Consider the following 26401-nt stretch of genomic DNA (forward strand, 5'->3'; position numbering starts at 1 on the left):
TTATTGTGTATTAACTCTTTGCTTCATCTATTTGATTATGCATACAGATATTTCTAAGAGAAACGATGCTGTTGACCATTTTCCCTCACTTGCAATCTTCTTAGGCTTTGAACTATTAAGTACCGTTATCAGGTTTGGTTCACTCCCTTATAGACACATTTCTTGATCTGTATCTTTGATAATTTTAGATGAATTTTCGTGTCTTTGCTTCTAGTTGTCCGTTGTTTAACATGTATGATATATGGTCAACTGTTGTTCAAGTAAATCAACTGACTTAAGTGTAGCTTATGGAACCTTTTGTCTTATAAAACAATTCTTAACATAGCTCAATAAATGAATTTAGAGAACAAAAAGTAGGTTTGTTCAATTACAGATTGTTTCAGGGAGCAGAGCTTATACCTTGTTACAAAACCTATACATCCCATATGATGAGCATGATTAGACACTTATACCCCTTAAGAGTTCTTATTCTCATCCAGGGAGAGATAAGAGTCAAATTGATAACATGAATTTTGTTTCATTTTTTTTTGTGTGTTAAATTGATTGAAAAATCATAGGGTTTCAATCATAAATGTTGTATCTTGCTTTCTATTCATATCAATTGTTACTCTCTGCTTAAATTTTTGTTTTCTTAATTGTTTGCTTTCTATTCATATCACTTGTTCTTTGCCTTATAACCTCTATTTCTATTGAGAAGCATGGTTGAGATTACAGAATTGATGTCAACGAGACCTCCTATTTCCTCTCAAGATTCATATCAATGTGCGCAACAAAGGGTCAGTGTTGTTATATCTCCGCCACCTCCACCTCCACCATCTTCTCAACCTGAGGTCAGGGAAAGTATGAAGCGGAACAGAACATCTTCGGTGTGGGAGCATTTCCAAAAGAGTGTTGATGAAGCTGGTATTAAATGGGGGAAATGTAACTACTGTGAAGGTGGTAAATATAGGGCTGGTGGTAAGAAGTATGGCACATCAAATTTGAACTGGCATTTGACCAAGTGTCGGAAGTATATGGAGTCACTAGAAGCTGCGCAGTTGGACTCTCTCGGTCATCCTAGCAATCTGGGAGATCAGCAGCAAACAGTTGGGGTTACGTTCAGTCAAGATGGATGTAGGAGAGCCTTGATAAAGTTCATCATCACAGATGAACAGTCTTTCCGAATGGTTGAAGGAGAAGGATTTATAGCATTTTGTAGATATCTTGAGTCGAGGTTCAAAATTCCATCGCGGATGACCGTTTATCGTGATATCTGTGGACTGTTTTTGAGTGAAAAAACCAATTTGGTGAACTATTTCAAGTCGAACAAGGTTAGAGTTTGTCTCACAACCGATACATGGACATCCATTCAGAACTACAACTACATGGTGGTTACTGCCCACTTCATCGATGACCACTGGAAGTTACACAAAAGAATAATATGTTTCTGTCAAATTACTAGTCATGGAGGTGAGCATATTGGAAGAGCATTGGATAAATTTTTGATAGAGTGGGGTCTTGAGAGAGTGTTCACCATCACGCTCGATAATGCATCTGCAAATAAAAAAGCAATTGAATATGTCCAAGAGAAATTTGTAAGTTGGGGATCGTCAATTTTAGGAGGTAAACATTTACATGTAAGGTGTGCTGCCCACGTATTAGCTTTAGTTGTTAAGGATGGGTTGAAGAAATATCATACTTCAGTGAGCAGAATCAGGTCGGTGGTTAAATACGTCACGGCCTCTCCTGCTAGAATGAAGAAATTCTTAGATGCCTTATTTCTTGAAAGAATGGAATACAAAAAGGGATTAGTGTTAGACGTGAAAACAAGATGGAACTCCATTTACTTGATGTTGGATGCAGCAGAAAAATACGAAAAAGTCTTTATAAGGCTAGGACGATCTGATAAATCATTTCGTGAGAGGTTTATCTTCGATATTCCCGATGAATCATTAATGGGTGTTAATGTTGATGATATTGACAGTACTGATTTTCTTGATGAATCCAGTTCTTCTGATTCTGATGCTGATGAAGTTCCCTTATCTGGTCGAAGAAAATCCAAGAAGAAAAAGCCTCGCGTGCATGCTCCTGAAAAGTATGACTGGGCTAATGCTCGAGTCCTAGTTCAGTTTCTACAGGTATTTTAAAGATTTTATCAGTAGTTTATATTTCGTTCTTTGGTTAGTTTATCAGTAGTTTATATTTCGAAGCTTCTTGCATCTTGCAAAGCATGATAAGAGAGTCTTGAAGATCCAAAGCACCTCTCAAAAGATCTCTTGCAATATCATCTGAATGCTGCCCATTCATAATGCTCCCATTTGACCATGAATCAATCATATGGTTTAGATTTTGAGCTCCTCTCGAAACCTCTAACAACTGATGTGATGAAGATTGTGGAGCATTTCTATCATCTCCTCTATATGAATAGTTCCGAGTCGGCGTCGTCTTTCGGGGAGTAGTACTAACCAAATTACGTCTTTTTTTGGATTTTTTGATTCGCACAATTCGACCCGACACCCCAATTTTATTCATTCTAAGAATGCCTTAAAATTTCTTTGCTGGAATTCAATTATTTCGTTTCATATCTGTGATGTCTATTTGCCATTAATTCTACGGATTTGTTGCAATGAGGAGTAACTATTTGCCAGATGTCAGGTCTCAATGATCCATAAGAATATCTGAGCAAAAATTTATTTACAATTTACCCTGCTGATATAGACTGTAAGAACAAACATTGGACGCTGTTATATTTGTTAGGTTTATGTTTTAGTTCTTGGATATCAAATGACACAAACCTTTACAAAAAATGGATGCATGGAGTTTGGCATGATAAAATTAGTTTGGCTTCAGAAACATTTAAAAAAAAGAAACAAGGTTATAGTTCACAGTATTGGTTGGACTATTTTCTCTATTTTGGTTAGTTACAAATGGAAGGGGTTTATAATAACTAGATGTCATTACAGGCAGAGTGATCTCAAATTCTTTTTTGTTTCGTGCTCATGTATTCTACAGCTAAGTAACACGCATAGGTTTCTTCTTCATGAGTTTTGTTGGGCGATGCTTTTGTTCTATAGTGTAAAGAAGGCTGTTATATGTACTCATTGTTGTTGATGTTCTTGGTAATTTTTTCACTCAGATGAACTGCTTTTCTTGGTCTTGCAATAATATGTGGTTGTCTAGATGTTTTGGTCTTTGCTTACGAGTTAATATGATCTGTATATGAAGTTTCAATAACAACTAAAACTGTTTCTACAGGTATTTTTTGAAGCCACTGTTGAGTTTTCTGGTTCTACGTATGTCACTTCGCATATATTTTTGGGGGAAATTTGTGATGTACGTGGAGAGTTAAAAGAATGGAAAAATGCTCATCATGATCCTCACTTAAGCCATATGGGTGAGAAGATGTTACTTAAATACAACAAGTATTGGGGTGAGCATAAGAACATGAATCCTTTATTGTTTATTGATGTGCTTCTTGACCCAAGAGAAAAAGAACGTGGACTGCAAGTAATACTAGAAGACCTGATTGTGCATGATATTCCTTGGACGAAACAAAGATTGGTAAACAATTGGTTAGATGAAGTGAAAAAGGATTTTAATGAATTATTCACAGCTTATAAGGCAGAATATATAGGTGTAGGAAGTGTGTTAGCCTCGTCGGAGTCTGTAGGTGATACTGGTGGTAGTCCTAGTCAAGAGAGTTGTAGTTCTACGTCACATAAAAGAGAAGACATAAGGCCCATAGAGAAGAACGTAAAACACAGTTATCTATAACGGAGGATGTTGACAAATCAGAGGTGGACAGATACTTATCGGAACAGATTTACTCACCAACAAAAGACAACAAAAATGGTTCGAAGTTTGATATACTCACTTGGTGGAAAATCAATGCTGCAAGATTTGATATTCTATCACTTATAGCAAGAGATATACTTGCTATTCCCGTCTCTTCAGTTGCAAGTGAATCTGCTTTCAGTACTGGAAAGCGAATACTTGGTCATTTCCGAAGTTCTTTAAAACCCCGAACTATGGAAGCATTGATTCTCCTACAAAACTGGTTAAGGACACCGATTGATATGGATCCATCTACATTTGGAGCTTAAGAGAAGGAAGATGACGTCTTAGAATCAGGTATACAACTTTCCTACATTTGGGTTTCCTTACTCTTTTGTTTGCTTTTCTTAATTTGTCTTCACTATGTTTGCGAAACGACTTAGTTGGCATTTTCTTTATCTGTCTGTATCCATTTGTGCTTCTTTATGGGAAGTACTGGTGGAAGTTCGAATGTTGTTTAGAACTTTCCATTTCTAGTCAAGGAACTTGCATGTTAAACGGAAACACGCTACCGTGCTCAGTTGATAATTTGTCACAACTTTAGTTGCTTACTTTTGTACGTTGAGCCACTCGAGCTGATGCTGTTCTTGGCATGTGTTGAAGTCTAATTTTGCCAGCTCCAGATTAGTATTGTTACTCACATCTGGCAACCTGATTAGTGATTATATATGTTGAATGAGTACTTAGTTCACTAAGCAAACAAACAAACAAAAATGTTAGTAGTAAATATATTTATATAAAAACCTGTATAGTGTTTTGGCAATCCAGACGTCATTCTCCCCTCCATATTGGTCTATGTAAAATCGAGCTTCAATACGGGGTAAACTATCCTACCATGGAACCTCTAGGGTGTATCCAACCTAAATTTTAGATTTTATGATATCAGAAATTGTCGAGAGCAGCAATGTGATATTTCACTAAAATTTGGAAAACTTATGCATGTGTATACTTATAAATATCTTTAAAACAACACTTGATATTGTGATATTACTTGATATTGTGACTGAACCAAAAGTCAGAACTTGTTATGATATTGTATTCCATAGTAGGATGTTGTGATATCTCTTACTTGATGTTGGTATTATGACTGAACTTTGAATCAAATCGTTCACTATTATGACTGAATCTAACAAGAGATAACTTGTATGCAGATTTATTTGGTGATCTTAGTACTTATTCCATCATCGTAGATGATGATTGAAGAAGAAGGTCAATATGAAGAGATTTTGGTGATGATACTGTTATATGAAGAATACAACTCTTTTCTTGAGAATACTTTTGTTTGTACATTTTTTATGGTTATGCTTTTGTTTCTAAATTCATCGTTGGTCTATTAGCAGTACCATGGACCATCATTGCTGTGTTTCGCATGTCCATTGGTCTTCTTTACATGTTTATACTTGTGGTTGAGGCTCTGTTGAGATGGCAGGAGCAGGCTTGAAATTTTGTATTGCAGGTGATATAGACGGTTATACCCGCCACCCTACCCTACCCGACCCGCCATAGAATGGGTTGGGTAGGATCTTACCCGTTTAATGGCGGGTAGGGTGGCGGGTAAAAATTTTCTTACCCGCCAGTAAACGGGTAGGGTGGCGGGTATAGGTCATATCCTACCCACCCTACCCGTTGTGCAGCCCTAATTTCATATAATCATGGGTGTCACGGTACCTAAAATTAATTGTGGGCCTGACAATGAGAATATTATTTTTTTTGGACCTGCAACTAATTTTACCTTCTCAAAAAACTAAAATGTGTAGCTATACTTTTCCCCACAACTGGCATAAATTTCATGATTATCATTTTTTCCTACGAAAATTCTCAACGAACCGAGAATATGAACTCCTTAATAACCGCACAGGCACAGTGTAGGTCCCACAAAGCAGGCCCCCTGCAAATCCCAACAGGGCGGGGCCCAAAATCTGTGTCTACACGGTTTTAAGCTTGTTCAACTTCTAGGTTTGTTTAGAACGATCTTTTTCTTAACTAAATTCACAAAACAAGTGGGGTCAACAGACGCCACTTGTCCTACCATGGTTGGGTTGTTGCCGTGGGCATCTTCAAACTATGTTGTAAAAGGTGATGGTCAGCTTACTAATGAAGCGCCCAACGCGCAAAAATGTGAGTCACTCTTTTTATCTTCTTTTTTTTTGGTCGCCTTAGGCGAGGCGAAGGGCTTGGTCCTCTCACAACATAGTCTCCAAAGACAGTCATTTGACAACAACTTTTCTATTATCCATTAGAAATCCCTTGTAGACTTTTCCAAATCTCCTTTGACCAATCACGTTATTCTTCATCGGACATGAGGCAAATATGAGGGTATAAAAATGTTGAGTGGACTCTGCAACAATATTTTGGAAGCTAGGGTGGTATGCTGATCCCTATGGGATAGAGACCTGGTTGAAGTAAGTGACTCTCTTGTAGGTGAGTAAACTATTTCCATTCTCTGCACTAATAAGATGGATAACTTCCAATGGATTCTCACAAATGAATATGGTCCAAATAGACCGGTTGAAAGAATTGAGTTTTCGGTGGAGATGGACAACATCCGTAGATAGAGGAATAATACTCCTTGGTGTCTTGAAGGTGATTTCTGTTAGAGGATTTCTCGGTCGAACTCGCATGCGTTTCTATCTCAAGCATGTTTGTCAATGTTAGTGATCAAAACTATAAGTCTTAATTTCTAGCCTACTATATCTAAGGTCTCGGACTAGGATAGAAAGTGTAGTTGAGCTCAAGAACACCATGGAAATCATCATACAAAACGAAGGATTACTCAAGGAACTGGTGGATCTTCATCGACTAAAAGGTATGTGGAGACTTGAACTTATCTATCACTCAAAAGTCTATCTACTCTATCTCCTACTCTTGAGACAAAGTCGTTTTGGTATATAGACTTTGATTATAAACATTTGCTATTTCGATCCGAGTTTATCGCGCCTATCTATTTCTCGAAATATGTGTTGGTAAGCTTTTGCTTTGGCCAAGTTCATCTTTACCTAGTGACGAAAGTCATGTTATGTTTCAATCACTTTGAAAATTGCTCTGACGAAAAATGGTTTGTGAATAACAACTATATAACTTCCTCTGAGAATGTTTCAATGATTGAAATGAGAGTTTAAATTATATAACCATTGGTGGATATAAGCATTGTTGTGGAAACACATATATGTATAAGTCCTTATTCCTTGAACCGAAGTTTGCGAACTTTGTTGATCAAGAGAACCGGGATAGTGGTGTGAGCTAAGTCCGCCAACTCAGTCCGCAAACCCAATCCGCGAACTGGCGGAAGTTCTCGACCCGAGAAAATCTGCTGGAGTTTGTGAACTCCTTCCGGGAACTTAAGTCCGCGAACCCATTCCGCGAACTTGAGTTGGTTATATCTAAAAACGGTTGTTTGTGAACTTATTCATATTAACTAAGGAATGTTAAATGCAATCCGTGGCTATATAGTTCATGAACCGGTTCGAGTGAATCAAATCGTTTTTGCTTTGATTGTGTCTTGTGTAGCTACATAAAGATTTCCTTGCAATTGAACAACTCTCTAACTAGTTCATTTGAGTCATTTAATTAGTTATGGTGAAGAAAAACATGGTTGATATGAAAGTGCTCATATGGCTAACCATTGGTTAACTATTGTTGAACCAACAAATGTTCATGTTTGGGTACGGTTACATAAACCCAAAATAGTACATTTCATTTGTGTGTAACAAGCTAAGTTTTCGATCTAACGGTTGAGAAATATTAGCTTGAATTTAATCAGGTTTCATCTAACGGCAAACATTGAATGCTTTGTTACCCAGCTAACATTGATTGCAAACCCTGATTTGAAAGACTATATAAGGGAGAACTCTAGCAACTGGGAAACCTAATCCCCACACCTTACGTGTAATACTAGTTGTGTAATCTAGAGTCGATTCTCCTTAAACATTTGGTTTCTTCTCTAAACCAGGTTAACGACTTAAAGACTTCATTGGGATTGTGAAGCCAGACTGATACTACTATTTCGTAGTTGTGTGATCTGATCTTGATGATTCTATAGTGTTGAGTACAATCGTAATGATTGGCTTGAGATTGATATCTCCGATAGGTAAGATAGAAAAGTAATCACAAACATCTTTGTCTCATCGTTTGTGATTTCGCAATATCTTTTTTTGCTGCGTCGATTAAGATTATTGTGAGGTGATTGATAATACTAGGTTGTTTTTGGGGAATATAAGTCCGGTTTATCAATTGGTTCATGTTCACCTTGATTTATCATAAGACGGAACAAATACTCGTAGGTATATTCGTGGGAGACGGATTTATCTGTTATGCAGACTTTTCTGTGTGATACAGATTTGTTTATTAAAGTCTTCGACTTTGGGTCGTAGCAACTCTTAGTTGTGGTTGAGATCATCTGAGGGAATCAAGTGCGTAGCATCCTGCTGGGATCAGAGACGTAGCAGCATAATTGTACCTTGGATCAGTGTGAGATTGATTGGGGTTCAATTACAGTCCATACCGAAGTTAGTTTGAAGTAGGCTAGTGTCTGTAGCGGCTTAATACAGTGTGTGTTCAATCTGGACTAGGTCCCGAGGTTTTTCTTCATTTGCGGTTTCCTCGATAACAAAATTCTGGTGTCTGTGTTATTTCTTTTCCGCATTATATTTTATTATATAATTGAAATATCACAGGTTGTGCGTTGTTCAATCAATTAGAATATCCGACCTTTTGGTTGTTGATTTAAATTGATTGACACTTGGATATTGGTCTTTGGTACCATGCAAGTTATCTCTCTAGTATTTGATAAAGACTCGCAGATTTCTATTTGCTTGAGTATATATCAAATCGAGAGATTGAGATATAAACTCTTTGATATACTTTTTTATCTAGATTGAGTCTGACTTTCTAATTGATTCTCTAGAAAGTATATTGGAGTTTGTCCATACAGATTGCTAAACGAAATATTGGGTGTGGTTGTTGTACCCCCGCTTTTTCAATTGGTATCAGAACAGGCAAACACGTTTAAGACCTCAAAAGTTTGTGTTTGTAGCGATCTGAGGATGGACGATATTATCTCTGATAACGCAACACCAGTTCAGAGCCACTCATGTGAGTTTCAAAGTCCTGAAGCTTCTGAGAAAAACTCTGTTTCTAGTCCCTTGACTGAATCTGCATTAAACTGGGAAAAATCCCTTGATAAATAGTTGGATAATCTTTCGGATGACAGTGATTCAGAAGAAGGACAAGTATTGATGAGGAAGTTTCTCAATATATCAAGTTGTTTGACCGTGCTTTGAAAGAAAAGAAGTCAACAACTTGCTTGAGTAAATACATGGGTCATCTTTGTCAAGAAAATAGAAAATTGAGAAAACTCTTTAAAGGATATGATGGTGGGTATAGACTCTTACAATCTATCGTTAAAGATTGTGAAGAAGATGTACGCACAAAAAGGTCTGAATGTGATAATCTTCTCCGAAATCTTTTGTGTTGAAAGAAAGACTTGCAGAAGCTGAAGAAAGATATGACTCTCAACAAAAAATTTTTAATGACAAAGAACTCAGTCTTCTTTCCAAAGAAAAATCCTTGGAGACTGACCTTGCAGCTTCCCTTGATAAAGTGAATTCACTGGAAGAGAATCTGAGAAAGTTCAATTCTAGCTCTACAAAATTGTCTTCTATGATTGGAGCATGTAAAGAACATCATGATACACGTGGTCTGGTCTATAAAGGAATTGACGCTCCAAAAACTAGTAAGATCAATTTCGTTAAAGCTATTGATAATTTTTCATGTGAAAAAACGTTTGCAGCTTGTAAAGTGCCTAAGGACAAGGATTGTGTTCCTTATAATCTACTTACATGAGAACAACTAAGAATAATTCCTTTAACTACTATTACTGTGGAAAGAAAGGACATTATGAGCGAAAATGTCGTTTTCGTTTGAGGAATGAAAAACTTCACAACATTTTTGCATGGGTGTCTAAAGAAGTTATTAAACCTGTCTCTCATATTGTTGGAGTAAAAGGCATTTTCAACAATCAAGAAAAATACTGTGATAGGTCTTTTATTAATTGTACTTTAAAAAAAAAGATTCCAACAATGGTAGAAGGAAGAGCAGCAGTAGAGCAACTGACTTCTTAAATAACTCTGAAAAGAGAAAAAAGACATAGGAGAAAGAAAGAAAGGTTGAGTTCCTTGTCTCTCCCTGAAGAAGGCTGCAGATCCAAGACTCTTGCTCCAGATTTCATACATATCAATAATCGAGTCTCAGAACTTAAGGTCAACATAAACAGACTCAAACGGGGCATCAAAAAAACATGGAAAGCAGCTGGCTCAGGTACTCCTAGTCACTCTCTTGATAAAACTCCTTCAACTATGTCATGTGATTTTTCTCTAAATCCCCTTGAAGGAGAGAAAGAAGAAGTCAATAACAATGAGAAAAATGCTCATCTTAATACGCCATGACTGCTCAATGTAGCATCCTTCTTGTAGATAAAGAAGGATGCTCATAGTTCTCAAGAAGTATGTCTTGAGAAAGCTGTCAAGGTTGTATGCTACATTTTTCTTTCTTTATATAGTTGATGATCTTAAAAATCTGTTGAGCCTCGTTCCAGTTTTTCCTTCTTGAAGGAAATTCTGATCATCCTCTCTTGAGAAAATTTCCTTGGTTAATTGTCCTTCCTCCAAGTATTTGCTTCTCCGCAATTATTTTCTTGGAATTATGTAGTTCATCCTTTGTTCTTTTTTACTTCTCCATTCTCCTCGGCCACAAGAGAGTGTGACCACAAGTGCACGTACAACTGACCCACACGGACGTCAAGTTTCCTAGGGTTTTATGGAACTTCTCTATATATATATGTGTCATAGGGTGATACATTTTTCCACAAGGTCGAAAGATTCTACTGATTTTTTTCTGTGTGCACAATGGATGGAAGCAACAAAGTTGATGAAGTCAAGAAGGGCAAGACTATCGAGTTTCACAAGAATCCTGTTTTCAAAACATGCTTTCATGCTATTGATCATGAAAACAAACTATCAGTTCAGATGTCGTCACAACTGGTAGGAAATCTTCTTCGATATTTTGAGGTCGTATGTGAACAACTCGAAATTGCAACAAGGAATCTTGATTTTCTGAAAAACGAACTGAAGAAAGCAACTGATGAGCTCGTCCATGTTCAATCTCTAGTTGTTGTCCGGGTTTAGTGTTTTTCAAATCATGTTTTCTTAGAGATAGTTTGCCTAGTAAATCTTCTATTTTCTTTTTTGTTTAGAAGAATAACTAGAGTTTGGAATAACCATTATTGTGATTACACATAGAAATGTCCAACGTTTTCATCTTCTTGTTTTTAGATTTATTGGTTTAAATTCTAAATTGTTTGGAAGATGATTTTTGCAGTATTAATTTTTATGGTTTTATATATTGCAAATTATTATGGGAAATGTGTGTTTGCGTCCGTGAACTATGATTGTCCCATAGCTTGTGAAAAGTAAAGTCTTTCGTAAGTCGATATGCATGTATTGATAAAAGAATGAATGGACTTTTGACAAATACAAAGGTTAATCCTTGTATGTCAATCATTGATGGAACATAGGTTAAAATCTTTTGTTTTCAAGGATCATGTCTATTTTATGTCATTGCGCAAATGGTGATGGAAAATAGAATGAGTCCTTGCTTATTCCACGGTATTAGGTCGATCTCCGACCCACAATTTTTTTGTGTATATACTGTGTTGTTCCATAAGGTGTCTTATGTTGATCTCTATCGACTGAGTTATTGTTTTGGCTTAGTTGTTACTCTGTGAGGTACTTTATGTCGAGCATATTCAACTAAGTTAATCATCTTGTTTGGTTATCTAGTTGTTGCTCCATAAGTTTTCTTATGTCGAGCATGACCAATTAAATTGATTTCTTTTTGTGATTAGTTTGTTTGTGTATTCCGATTAGATTAATTATGGGTTCTCTTGTGATTAATCTAATTGAGCATATTTAAGTCTCCATAAGTTCACTTATGTTGAGCATTTCCGGTTAAATTAATCATGAATTCTCTTGTGGTTAATTTAATTGAGTTTTTTGGATTCAAATTCATACTTGTATGTGATTTGTTATGTCCAAAGAAATCCTTCTTTTCTTTCGAAATTAAGGTCGCTCTTGTTGTTCTTTCGGGAATGACATATTATGGGGGAGATTTCTTAATTGAACTTGTGCTTAATTGCCAAACCTTTGTGGGGAGTGCGGCTGTGGAATATTATATGGGTTATCTTGTATCTTTAAACTCCTTGATGACTGCATTTAGCTTCGGCTATATGATTGCATCTAAATAAGTTGATATATGTTTTATTTTGGTCATGAAATATCTCTTTTGGAAATTTCATTAGGATCCCGTTCTTGTACCTTTGACAATTTTATTGACAAAAAGGGGGACAATTAATATGTAGTTCATACTACAAATAGATATGGTTTTCGGATCATTATGTAAGGGGGAGTGGTTTCCATGTGAGATGAAGTATTGACTAAGGGGGAGTGATACATATCACCATAGTATTATTGTTGAAGTTGTGATACAATTGAACTTTGATGCTGTATAATGATATTATGACATTGTATAAAAATGATCGAGAATTATGTTTTCTCATTGTTATAGCTACAGATTTTCAACAACGATGATGCTGCACTTACAACCTTTGGGATCGTTGGAGTACTTGGAAGTGACGAAGATTTATAGTAATGTTGAAGATTAGACATGTGGAATATCTGCTACAAAAGTTAATTTATTTATTTTTTTGTACTTCATATATATTAATAGTTTTGTCACTAAAATTGACAAAGGGGGAGATTGTTAGAGCATTTCTCGGTCGAACTCGCATGCGTTGCTATCTCAAGCATGTTTGTCAATGTTAGTGATCAAAACTATAAGTCTTGATTTCTAGCCTACTATATCTAAGGTCTCGGACTAGGATAAAAAGTGTAGTTGTGCTCAAGAACTCCATGGAAATCATCATAAGACGAAGGACTACTCAAGGAACTGTTGGATCTTCATCAACTAAAAGGTATGTGGAGACTTGAACTTATCTATCACTCAAAAGTCTATCTACTCTATCTCCTACTCTTGAGACAAAAATCGTTTTGGTATATAAACTTTGATTATACACATTTGCTATTTCGATCCGAGTTTATCTTGATAGACGCATTTATGTGTCTAATTTGTCCTCAATGTTTCGTATTGTTAGTACTCGTTTTCGTCCTTATTATGGTGTTTTGTGTGTTTGTAGGTATTTTTTGGAAATAAATATTTTTGGAAATTTCGGCTCGAAAATTTGCCCGAGGCACCCTTGGAGGACACGTGTTATTCGGACTCTCACTGTTGGTTAAGGGGCACCTCAATTACTAAGGGGCACCTTCTTTGCTATTCGCACCCCAGCTGTTGGATAAGGGACAACCCTTTCTTCTTCGTTTAAATTTGTTTTGGCGGGAAATTTTCATTCTCAAACTGTGAATTTTTCGATCGGAATTTAGATGGGTTAGAGGTTAACTCAATCGCTGAAACTTCATGGGTGGACGTGATATGACAATAGAAAGCTGGTATGGGTGTTCGTTTGAATCAGAATTGGCTCAATCGTTTCATGGAGTGAAACAGAGCAACACGTTCACCGGAGGAGTAGTTCACGGGTTTGCTTGAGTTTTGGAGAATTCGAGCGTGTTATACACATGTTAGGTGACTCGAACAACATACAGGATCGTGACAGAGATAAATAAGGAGAGTTCAACAGTTGTAGATGCGTGCAGGAGAGAAGAAATGAAAGAAAATATATCTTCTTTACTGCCGAGTAATGGAAGATTATAGGAAGTAATGAGGCGATATTCTTGTACCTGTTGAGTATAAATTGGAGGCTTAGACTCAGAGAGAGAGGATGGAGAGTTAGGGGAACACAATAGAGGATTTTGATCGAGTTGCAGAGTTGTTTCTGCTGCTGCAGAAACCCTAGAAGACGAAGAACATAAAACCCACGCAGAGCAGTCGTTTATGTTACAGTGAATGCGACACAAGCAAGGCATACTTATTTGCTACAAAGTTTGCGACACAGAAACGTGGGTCTTAGAGCAACAGTATCAGTGACACATACTGTGGGTCGTTCTGGCTTGTAACAAATATAATTGTTACAAACCCGGTTTTAATTGTTGTTCCTCCCTTTTCATCCTTGTAAGCACCTTTTTGAGCAATGGAAAATTCCTTTGAGTGTGTTTTCACCATGAGAAGCTAAACCCCACCACCGGGACAACAGAGGAAGCAACTTTTCATGATTGTGGTAAATGAATTAATTCTTTTATTGACTTTTTGCATAGATTTAATTGCTTTATGATTTCTATTAATTACTTGTTATTTTGTTAGATGCCGCATGATTAGTTTTAATTACTTCAGATGCGTCATGCTTTTAACTTACAAATAATATTTTACGAAATATATTTTTGGCAAAGAACTAGAGTCACAACTTATTTTGTTTGAGCTATATTGTCTAGAAGTAATGACTGAACCACAACAATATGAAAAGTAGTGAAATCCCGAGTCCCGGTTTCTCTTCATCATGTGACAAATTTTGTATATATATTTTTCCTTATTTTCTATATTAAGTCTTAAAACAAATTCTCAACAAATCTGAGTGAACGAATCATCTTACTATAACTCAATTAAAAATCACATCATATCTCGCCTATCTATTTCTCGAAATATGTGTTAGTAAGCTTTTGCTTTGGCCAAGTTCATCTTTACCTAGTGACGAAAGTCATGTTATGTTTCAATCACTTTGAAAATTGCTCTGACGAAAAATGGTTTGTGAATAACAACTATATAACGTCCTCTGAGAATGTTTCAATGATTGAAATGAGAGTTTAGATTATATAACCATCGGTGGATATAAGAAATATTATGGAAACACATATATGTATAAGTCCTTATTCCTTGAACCGAAGTTTGCGAACTTTATTGATCAAGAGAACTGGAATAGTGGTGTGAGCTAAATCCGCGAACTCAGTCCGTGAACCCAGTCAGCGAACTGGCGGAAGTTCTCGACCCGAGAAAATCTGCTGGAGTTTGTGAACTCCTTCCGGGAACTTAAGCCCGCGAACGCAGTCCGCGAACTTGAGTTAGTTATATCTAAAAACGGTTGTTTGTGAACTTATTCATATTAAGTAAGGAATGCTAAATGCAAACCGTGGCTATATAGTTCATGAACCGATTCGAGTGAATCAAATCGTTTTTGCTTTGATTGTGTCTTGTGTAGCTACATAAGATTTCCTTGCAATTGAACAACTCTCTAACAAGTTCATTTGAGTCATTTGAACTAGTTATGGTGAAGAAGAACATGGTTGATATGAAAGTGCTGATATGGCTAACCATTGGTTAACTATTGTTGAACCAACAAATGTTCATGTTTGAGTATGGTTACATAAACCCAAAATAGTACATTTCATTTGTGTGTAACAAGCTAAGTTTTCGATATAACGGTTGAGAAATATTAACTTGAATCTAATCAGGTTTTCATCTAACAGTGAATATTGAATGCTTTGTTACCAAGCTAACATCGATTGCAAACCTTGATTTAACAGTCTATATAAGGGAGAACTCTAGCAACTGGGAAACCTAATCCCCACACCTTACGTGTGATACTAGTTGTGTAAGCTAGAGTCGATTCTCCTTTTACCTTTGGTTTCTTCTCTAAACCAGGTTAACGACTTAAAGACTTCATTGGGATTGTGAATCCAGACCGATACTACTTTCTCGTAGTTGTGTGATCTTATCTTGCTGATTCTATCGTGTTGAGTACAATCGTGACGGTTGGCTTGAGATTGATATCTTCGATAGGCAAGATAGAAAAGTAATCACAAACATATTCGTCTCATCGTTTGTGATTCCGCAATATCTTTTTTCGCTGCGTCGATTAAGATTATTATGAGGTGATTGATAATACTAGGCTGTTCTTCGGGAATATAAGTCTGGTTTATCAATTGGTTCTTTTTCACCTTGATTTATCAAAAGACGGAACAAATACTCGTAGGTATATTAAAGAGAGACGGATTTATCTGTTATGTAGACTTTTCTGTGTGATACAGATTTGTTTATTAAAGTCTTCGACTTTGGGTCGTAGCAACTCTTAGTTGTAGGTGAGATCAGCTAAGGAAATCAAGTGCTCAGCATCCTGATGGGATCAAAGACGTAGGAGCATAACTGTACCTTGGATCAGTGTGAGATTGATTGGGGTTCAACTACAGTCCATACCGAAGTTAGTTTGAAGTAGGCTAGTGTCTGTAGCGACTTAATACAGTGTGTGTTCAATCTAGACTAGGTCCCGGGGTTTTTCTGCGTCTGCTGTTTCCTCGTTAACAAAATTCTGGTATATGTGTTATTTATTTTTCGTATTATATTTGTTATATAATTGAAATATCACAGGTTCTGCATTGTTCAATCAATTAGAATATCCGACCTTTTGGTTGTTGATTTAAATTGATTGACACTTGGATATTGGTCTTTGGTACCATCCAAGTTATCTCTCTAGTATTTGATAAAGACTCGCAGATTTTATTTGCTTGAGTATATATCAACTCGAGAGATTGCGATATAAACTCTTTGATATACTTTTTATCTAGATTGAGTCTGACTGTCTAGTTGATTCTCTAGAAAGTATATTGGAGTTTGTCCATACAAATTGCTAATTGAAATATTGGGTGTGGTTGTTGTACCCCCGCTTTTTCAATTTCAATACTATAACCAAGTGTGATGAGAAGAAAATTGCAATAAGATTACTAGCAACATGAAAAAGTTTAACGACTTTGCTGTTGAACATGATCTTATTGATCTTCCTTTAAAAGGAGCTAGATATACTTGGTCTAATGGATCGACAAACCCGGTTATGTGCATACTTGAAAATTTTCTCATCTCACCTTCCCTTGAGCAACACTACCCTTTTGTTTCCCAATTAGTCAAAGCAAGACCTACCTATGATCATATCCATGTAGTTTTAGACATCTCATACCCTTCATGGGACCTAGTCCTTTTAGGTTTGAAGTCATGTGGTTTTTGGAGAATGGTTTCTTACAACTTCTGGAAGAGTGGTGGCTTTCTTTTTGTTTTGCAGGAACACCTATCAGTGTTCTCTGGATGAAACTCAAAGCACTCAGAGATAAGTTGAAGGTTTGGAACAAGGAAGTCTTTGTCCACACAAACGCAAAGTTGAATTATATTCTCTCTGATATTCAAACACTAGATGAGATATCTGAAGATAACCTACTTATAGAAGAGGAATTGCAACGACAGTTACAGAATAAGGCTTAGTTTGAGAATATAACAAAAATGGAAGAGACCTCATGGAGAAGTAAATATAATACTAAATGGTTGCAGGAGGGGATACAAATACATCTTTATTTATCAGTAATGTTTCAGCAAGAAGAAGATATAACAGAATCAGACAACTCTACATCGGCAGTGATTTGGTTTTTGACAGGGTGAAGTTACAAGAGCATATTGTGGATTTCTACAAAATATTTTTTCATAATAAGAAGTTATTCATCCATACTTAGAGGGTATCATATTTAGTAATATATCTTCTATGGAGTCTGAAATTTTAGATATCGATTTCACTGAAGAAGAAGTTATTGATGTTATAAGGGATTTAGGGAATGACAAATCCCCTGGACCAGATGGTTTTCCAGTAATGTTCTTCTATAAGTGTTGGCATTTCATCAAGAAAAATATTATGGACACCGTGAGTGAGTTCTGCACCTCAGGTACCATTAATCCTAAACATAATTCTACCTTCATTACTCTTGTCCCTAAAAAGGATCACATTGAGACAATAAAAGATTGTAGACCTATCTGCTTACTTACTAGCGTTTACTAAATCATTGCAAAAGTATTAGCTTCAAGACTTAAACTGGTTATGGATAATATAATATCTCCAGTGTAGTGTGTGTATATTGAAGGGAGGCAAATTATTGATGGTACCTTGATTGCTAATGAACTTGTAGATTCTAGACTAAGGTCTGGAAATGCTGGAGTTATATGCAAAATTGACTTTGAAAAGGATTTTGACAGAATTAATTGGCGGCATCTTGAATATGTGTTAAACCAAATGAGTTTTAGCAGGAAATGGTGTAATTGGTTGAGATTTTATTATTTTACTTCTTCCTTTTCTGTGCTCATAAATGGATCTTCTTTCGGTGACTTCACTAGCTCAAGGGGTGTCAGACAAGGTTGTCCTTTGTCTCCATTATTGTTTAATACAGAGATGGAAGGTTTCTCAAGATTCATGGACATGGCTTCTAATCAAGGATTGTTTAGTGGCTTCTCAGTTTCTCCAAATAGTATCACGGTTAATCACCTACATTATGCAGATGACACTATTTTCTTTGTAGACAACAAAAAGGAGGAATTAGATAATTTGTTTTCTGCCTTACATATTTCTTCGAGTTTATTGCTAGTTTAAAAGTTAACACTTATAAAACCAGACTTATTGATGTTAGAGAGGTGCCAGATTTATCACTTTGCACGGAAGAACTTTGCTGGCAACATATTTCCTACCTCTTTTGTACTTGGGAATACCTTTGGGAGCTAAGTGTGGCTCTAAGAGTATTTGGGATCCAATTATAAAGAATATTGACGCTAGATTATCCAAGTGGATAAGGATAATGCATTTTATCTTCTTTACTCACTTATTTCTTCTCAACTTGGGATTTTCCGAGAAATTTTGATCATTATTTTTGGACAGAGCATTTCCAGGAATTATGAAAAACGAATTTGTTCTTTAATGAATATGTTGAGAATATTTTCGGTTTTGGAAATTCCTTGGTGTCCAAACTTCCTTGTCTATAAATACTTGAAGTTTGCCTTTCTAGCAAACTAATCCTTTGTAACAACAAGCTTCCTCTTTGCTGTGTTGTTACTGGTGTAGCCGCCTATTCGGAGAGGAGAGTAACCTAGTAGGAGAAATCTCTTACGGTCGCTAAGTTTAAAGTCGTCTTTGGGATTGAGAATATCTAGCGTGTACCGTTGGTGGGAAACTAGATAATTTCGGTTTATCTTTTGTTTTCATTGATTTGATTGACTAACGGTGGTTGAACTTTGATTGCACCTAGTTTGTTTATGCTTGAGAATCTTCTCTTCTGATATAAGATTCACTCAAACTAGTTCAGATTTTCGACAGGGATCTTTAGACTGTTGTTAGTTCTAAAGACAATCTTGTGATAATCCATTGTTAATAGACTCCGTTCTGTGCGTGATTGATCACAAGAGATTCAAGTGATTGTGTGCAGGTTATTATTGAAGATCTAAGAAGATTTGAAGACGAAGAAGATATTGAAGATTTCTGATTTGTGGGTTCATAATCTTTGGCGTGCACAATACTTTTTTTTGGTAAAAGAGGATCCAATTAATAATCGGTTTATCCTTGTGATAGATTGGATTGACTAATTGAGTATATCGGCATCAACACAATTCTTTGGATTCATAGTGTTGTTGGCTTAATCTTAAACGATTACCTCGGTAATTGAATATAAGATAGATCTAAGGACTTGACGAAGGAGTTTATGTTAAGATAAACAAAAGAGCCTTTGTCTGACTCATATCACTTGGTTGAATAGAGTTGATACCAAACAAATTTGTTGTTCCTTTACTGTTTGGAATACGAACCAAAGGAATTGTTCCAAGTACGTGACTAAGGTCGGAGGCGTGGGAATATAGACGGAACTAGGTGAACTATAGGTTTAGTTGCTTGGTCTCAACTATACGAAGTTAGGTGTAATTTTGTGTAGCGGCTTAATCCTGAGAGTATTCAATTCTGGACAAGGTCCCGGGGTTTTTCTGCATTTGCGGTTTTCCCGTTAACAAAATCTTGCCGTGTCATTTAATTTATATTTCCGCATTATAATTGTTTTATTATATTTAAAGTAAATTACATAAACGTTAATTCCTATTTACTTGATAAGTGAATCCTATTGTGTTTGGTTAAGGCCGAACCTTTTTATCAAGTAATATACTTCGTTGTTGTATTGTCTCGATCTCGTATCCATAGACGATCACACGAAGTGCGAACCGATTAGTTGTATTGTCTCGACTCAGTCCATAAACAATCACTTTCGGAGAAATGACTTATAGGTAGGAAAAGTTTTAGCTTGAGGTACATTTGGGTAACCCTGCCTTTTCACATTGAGCTACACAATAATCTGTTAAGTGAAGAAGTTGTTATTAGTGAAAGAATCCACTTAGCTAATCTAGAATCCGAAGATAAAGCTTTTATGGGAAATAGAGGTGGTTTTAGAGGAGGAGGATATAACAATCACAGAGGAAGTTCTTATAGAGGCAGAGGCTATCATGGTGGCAGATAGCATGGTGGTAGGTTTCTCTGATAGCAGAGTTCTTATAACAATCACAGAGGAAGTTCCAAGAACTACACACTTTGCTGCTGCAAAAAGAATTCTGCGCTATGTTAAGGGTACACTTGATTTGGTATTACTTTTACCAAAGGTTCTTCTTTTCTGTTAGGTTTCTCTGATGCAGACTGGCACTACACCAAATTCCCAGATTCGTAACGGATTTTTGGTCGTTACAAAATTCCCGTAACAAATGGCCGTTACAAAATATTCGTAACAGGAGAAGCCGTTACTAATTTTTTTAAATTCGTAACAGTTACGAAATTTTTATAAGCGTGCCAGTCACATGCTTGGTCACACCTGGGTCGTAACACCCTGAGTTTGTGTGTGTGCCATTAACACGCGTACTATTATAATTCCACCCAAGATCAATAACACCAGAGGATATTTCCTCCCGTGCGTGTGTCAATTACATGCGTGATTTTGAGGACATAACCCTAGTGAAATCGATATCGAGTTTCATTATTTTTTTTCTCTTTTCTCTTATGCCTCTCTTCTCTTCCTCGCAGCAGATGAAACCCTAGTGAAATCTCTTGAATCTATTCAATAATTGAACCCTAGTGAGTGTTTTTCAATCTTCAATCATCGAATCGATGAAACCGTAGCAAGGGTTTTTTAATCTGTTTTTTTCGATTTTTAGGGTTTCTTTTGGTTTTCAATTTTCAGGTGAGAGTGGTGGAGCTTTCATTTTCTCTGCAAAATCTCGTCAAGGAGAAAGCTAGGGTTTCAAAAATCAAATTAATCCTTAGCTTAGATTAGCTCATGGATTTAGAATCGTCCACACATGTTATGTAATGAGTTTGATTTAGGGTTCATCCTTGAATCGGTGAAGAAAACAATTATGGGTTTTTTTCTTTGGGTGTTTTCGTGTTAAAGATGAGAACCAAAATCATCATATCATCTCTGATTCTTCCAACAAAGTGAGTAAATCGCCTTTACATGTCGGATTTTTTCATTTTTGTTTTCTGATTTTTTTGAGATTATGAGTAACTTTTTTGTTTATTCGCAGAAAAATCCTTTGGTATCTAGGAATCGTCTAGCAGCGTTACTCTTATCTGAATCTCAAGGTGGTGACTCTGATTCTCATACTCTTTTTGCACTTTCTTTGATTTTGATTCTGTCTTTTTCAATTTGGTTTTTACTTCATAGATTAAAAGTTTTATATAATTTGGAGTAGAAATTTCAATGTGTGACCTAATGTTTCTCAGATAGAAAGGTGTGGGTTACAGTTGTAATGATGGAGGTGAATTGGTAGTTTGTCCTAATTCTGTTATGAAGAAGCTGACGTGTTGATTTGGGTTGCATTGAATTATGTCTTAGATGAGGATGAGTATGAGTTACTGCGGGATAACAATGTGGGATTTCACCGTCCTGCACCAGTGAATTCTTGTTCTTGACCTAGTATTTGTTTATATCTTTGAATAGCTACTTAGGTTGAAGACAGAATTTGATGGTAATGTATTCTTGTTTTTGCTCTTGCTGTTTGATTTTGATTTTGATTTATTTCCTTGTACATAGTAATGTATTCTTGTTTAGTATCCAACCATGAGACAAGCCTAGTGGCTAAATGTCGCAGAGTATATGCTTATGCTCATGATTATCACGTATGTAGTGCCACAAAATTGATGCTAGGCTATAAATTAATCCATTTCTTTTTTATTTAAGTTAATAGCATTTTTTCTAGCTAGATCATATGATTTGGGCTTATATAAGTTTTTTATCATAGTAGCTAGGTGGCCTTAATAACTTAATTGGTTCCTGTAGGAAAGTGCTGTGCTGTAGACGTTTTAGACTAAATAAAATTAGGTTGTTCCACTTCTTTTGTTGATAAGTTTGAAAATGAATATATTCCAACACCTACCTAGATCAAGTGACACCTAACTGATGCGTAAGGAGCTTGTTTCACTATCATTTATAGAAGGAAAAAGAAGAGAGGAGAGTTACTGTTAGAGAAAAGGGGAAAGGAAGAGTTGGTTAGGATTTGGATTCATTATTATTAGTTAGTGATGGTAATTTCTTTTCATTGGAAAACTGTTTACAACCGGTTTTAGTAGATGGGTGAGATGATTTTTGTTGATGGATCTTTTTAATTAGGTATAATTCGATTGTTGTGTATGAAAAATAGTTTTTTAGGGTATTTTTATACTGTCAGATCAGCGATTTTGATCCTCTTGGGTTTCAAATTAGTTTTAATTTAATTTTATAAAGCCGTAGTGCTCAAATCAGCTTGTTAATGCTTGTTGTGTGTGGAAATGGAATTTAATTTTTGGTGATTGCTCTTAAATTGTTATGAGTATCCACTGGGAAAATTTGCTCACTTTGACTTCCCTTTTAGTGCCAGGTGATCCTTCTATAGTTGGAAAAGAAACGGGCAAAGGCGAATTCTATATGTGGGTCGAGTGAGGTGTCCTAGTAACTTTCAAGCTGAGAGCACTTTTTTTTTGGGAGTTGTTTTATTTCAATACTTGTCAGGTGATACTTCTATACTTGTCCAATGGTTTTGTCTCTGCAATTAGCTTTTCTGTGCTTGGTGATCATATATGCAGTCCCTATTCTTCATATCACTTTCTTCATCTATCTCAACAAAGTTTCTGCAAGATGTGGTGCTTACATCGCCTGCAAGCAAGAGATAATGCAGCCTAATGCTAGCATCAAATACAGGTACATACTATATTTTTTTAAGTTTTTACAGTTCCAATCTTGAAAACTTATACGCCAAATTGGAATGTTGTACATACTAGCACTTTAAAGGCAACAATTTAGAATGTATGGACGGGGCCTAGATTGTACTATGTAAAGTATCGACTGATATTGGTATGAGAACTGGTGCACTAGTAAATGGTTCCGCATGGTGTTAGTAAAGGACCATTACCATGTCCCTAATGACATGTCGGTAAATATCATGTCTATGACCAGATCATTTCATTCAAGCATGAATTAGTGGAATGGCCCGACTGATGAGTTAGTTAATCGCCTTTTCATGGGTATGTATATATTGAAGAACTGAGATACCTTTTACTCTGAACCGTTTGTCATTGTGTTCTTCTAACACTAAATCTTGTTTTATCTTATGATGCATAACCAATCAGGTTCATCTGGACTCAGTTTCCTTCAAATCTGATGAATGCATTACTGCTTGGGGATGCAATACAAGATCTTCCTGAAGTAAGCAAATTTGATATATGCTTTCATTGATTTTATGTAGTGTTTCAGCTGAACTTGTACTGACCTAAGTGAGAATGAACTGAACGTATGAAGTTTCTATGTATTCCCTCGGAGGCTTGAGCTGAACTTATGCATTATATTTTCGAAGCATGAAAGTTGATAATAGAAAACTGAACTGTTTTATTAAAATTCCTTGAGCACGTGGTTCTAGTAGAGGCTTGTGTAGGCATGATGACCTCTTCCATGCATAACCATTGGCTGTTGAACTTGGGTATCCTATGTTTTTTAGTTGGTTTTGTTGTTGTTGCTGCTGTTAACAACAACACATGCATGCTTGATGTTTTCTTCCTTATGAGATGATTGCAGAATTCGTTTTTTGTACTTCAAATATTTTATTCGATCCTTGTTTGTGTATGGCACTAACTTGCCTTGAAATACAGGTCAGCCGAGAAGACACTTTCTTCAACTGCGTGGCATGCTGTTTCAACAGGGACCATGTTTACTGTCTACTACAAACCAAGGTATGTGGTTAGTGGTTACACAATTTTGACAGACATTTAGGAGTTTAGTTGCCACACGAGCCTTGTGTTCCATGGACTTTGTCCTTCCGTCATGCACATTTACACTTCTCTGAATACTAATGTAAGGTATTGTTGTTTGCAGGAAGTAATTAGGTGCGGAAGTGTTCGCGCGAAGTTGTAGCTGGGATTAGGTATACAGTTTTCTTATTTACAGAATATGTTCATGATCTTTGTACTACACGGAATGAACTTATAGTGATATAAGTGAGAATGAACTGAACTTGAGAAGTTTCTAAGTATTCCCTTAAAAATATTTTGGTACTTAGAATTTGTTTTCTTTTTTTGATATGAATGGAATGTGTGTTGATATGAATTGAACGAGTATTGATGTCAATTGGTAGAAGACACTATTATTGAACTTGGATGATGAACGGATTGAAAGGATTATGCAGGATATTTGGAATTCCGGCAGAAAATGAACTGCCAGTCAGTCTTGACCTGGTCAAATTTAGTCCACGTTGACCAATTTTGACCAGTTCAATATTGACTGGCAGTAAAAAAAATTGTTACGCAAAAAAATCGTGACGGCTTGGAGCTGTTTCCACCAGACACGTAGTAACGAAGTACGAGCGTTACAAATGTGCCACGTAGTAACGATTCGAGCCTGTTACGACCATGTTATTACAAAACATTCGAACGGCCATAAGCTGTTACTACGTGTCACTTTGTAACGGCGCATCTGTTACTAAATACGTTACAACAATAATTCGTAACGGCTGCGTTGCCCTTAGGTAATAAATGTAACACCCACTTTTGAAACAGGCGAAATACGTTGCAACCCCGATTCGTAACGGCTAATTCTGTTACGAATCCCATAATTTGGTGTAGTGTGGGCTGGGAATGTTGACGGTCTACAGGAGGATACTGCTTTTTTCTTGGTCCTAACATTATTTCCTGGGCTTCTGAGAAGCAAACCAGTGTAGCTCCAACACTGAGGCAGAATATAAGACATTAGCATATATTGCTGCAAAGATGGTTTAGATCTGTTATATTCTACATGATCTTCACTTTCCACTACCTGCAATTCCTAAAATCGGTTGTGATAATATCGGTTCTATTACTTTGGCCTCCAACCCAGTTTTCCACTCAAAAATGAAACATGTCCATCCAAACTATCATTTCATCTAGGAATTGGTGCAGTCAAACGCATTGGATGTGTTCTATGTTTCATCCATTGATCATCTTGCTGACATCTTTACCAAGGGTCTCTCTGCCATGCGCTTCTCCTTGCTTCGATCCAAGCTTCAACTTGTTGTTGCACCCTTCAGCTTGAGAGGGGGTATTAGTGCAGTGCACGATAAGCTGTGCAGTGGTGCAGGTTAAGAAGAATTCAAATTATTTTTCCCTCTGTGTCTCACGTGCTGTGCATGTGCCTTATTCACACAAGTGTTCTGTACGTGTGTCTATAACTGTCCTTCTGTCGGTTTATGATCATAATATAAGTATGGGACAATATTAGCTGTAAAGATGATACTAGTTTTAGTCTCTCTGTAATAAATGTGTGTTATTAATTGATCAAGATGATACACTCTGTTAGTCACATGATGATTGGTAAGACTGCAAAGTTGACATGGATGTCTCGTACATGAAGAAGTAGATGAGGAGTTTCGTGAAGAGTGATTGTTGTTGCGGTGAGGTTGATTATTACCAAGATAACGGTTTTGTCGTTGAACTTGGACACGCTCGTATTGTGGGGATGGAGTAGAAGTAATAATATTGGCAGCTGGGTGAGGGGGAAGAATATAATTTTGAGTTTCTATTAACATCTCAAATGATAAGATGCGAGCATGAAAGTCATAAGAGGTTGATAGGACGCTAAGAATAATTTGTTGAAAAGTATGATTAGAAACTGGATCACGATCAAGGTTCCCTTCTAGGGTTTTAGCTCTAGGGTTTTAACAACACTTCACTCATGGGGCCTTTTATATCTGGACTATGTGCTAATTAATTTAGTTATGTGGGGCCATCTTTTTTTTTACCGTTCCGATTTTAGAAGCCTGTTTTGAGGTATACTCAAATTTTTTGAGGCATACAAGATAATGACAAAATAGAGTCATTATGTGGTCAAATCAATAACCCCTTATCCGTCATATTTTTATCACGACAATAATTCCCTTACTTCATTAGTGTTAATAATAATACAGTAAAACCTCTCCGGAAGAATACTCCATATAGGAATAAACTCCATATAAGAATAAAAAAATTTGATCCCGATTTGGGACAGTTATATTTAAGAATAAACTCGATAATGGAATAAGTCATAAAAATTTTCAGTCTCGTCTTAAGGAACCTACCTCCATATAAGAATAATTGACATTATAATATAAATATTATAGGTCTTTTCATGCATCAAAGTTTAAGATAATGAGATTCTTGTAACCATTTTACAAGATTATTTGGCTTCAAAGTAAAGTATTTGCATTATTGTGCACAATTCAATACCAATAT

General features: G+C 36.3%; 1 protein-coding gene across 3 annotated transcripts; it reads left to right on the forward strand.

Moving 5' to 3' along the window:
* Positions 1-20696: 20696 nt before the first annotated feature.
* Positions 20697-24255, forward strand: LOC113308022. Of its 3 annotated transcripts, XR_003339444.1 has the most exons (8): positions 20697-20767; positions 20874-21127; positions 21217-21274; positions 21416-21660; positions 22543-22868; positions 23297-23372; positions 23813-23893; positions 24036-24255. XR_003339444.1 is itself a non-coding variant. In XM_026556497.1 (7 exons), exons 4-7 carry the CDS (start codon positions 22702-22704, stop codon positions 24072-24074), a joined length of 363 nt encoding a protein of 120 aa, XP_026412282.1. In that variant the 5' UTR covers positions 20697-20767; positions 20874-21127; positions 21217-21274; positions 22543-22701; the 3' UTR covers positions 24075-24255. The 3 variants fall into 3 exon arrangements, 2 of the variants coding, with proteins under 2 accessions (XP_026412282.1, XP_026412283.1); XM_026556497.1 differs by lacking the exon at positions 21416-21660; XM_026556498.1 differs by lacking the exon at positions 21416-21660 and having other exon boundaries at positions 22549-22868.
* Positions 24256-26401: the final 2146 nt, after the last annotated feature.

Source organism: Papaver somniferum, chromosome 9 (genome assembly GCF_003573695.1).
Source record: "Papaver somniferum cultivar HN1 chromosome 9, ASM357369v1, whole genome shotgun sequence".
Taxonomy (NCBI): Eukaryota; Viridiplantae; Streptophyta; class Magnoliopsida; order Ranunculales; family Papaveraceae; genus Papaver; species Papaver somniferum.

What these genes read in the sequence shown, in the direction of transcription:
- LOC113308022 (XM_026556497.1), top strand. Translation starts at nt 22,702, where the DNA reads ATGGTTTTGTCTCTGCAATTAGCTTTTCTGTGCTTGGTGATCATATAT. An exon ending in AATGCTAGCATCAAATACAG is followed by an intron (nt 22,869 to 23,296) that starts GTACATACTATA and finishes ATAACCAATCAG; the next exon opens with GTTCATCTGGACTCAGTTTC. An exon ending in CAATACAAGATCTTCCTGAA is followed by an intron (nt 23,373 to 23,812) that starts GTAAGCAAATTT and finishes CTTGAAATACAG; the next exon opens with GTCAGCCGAGAAGACACTTT.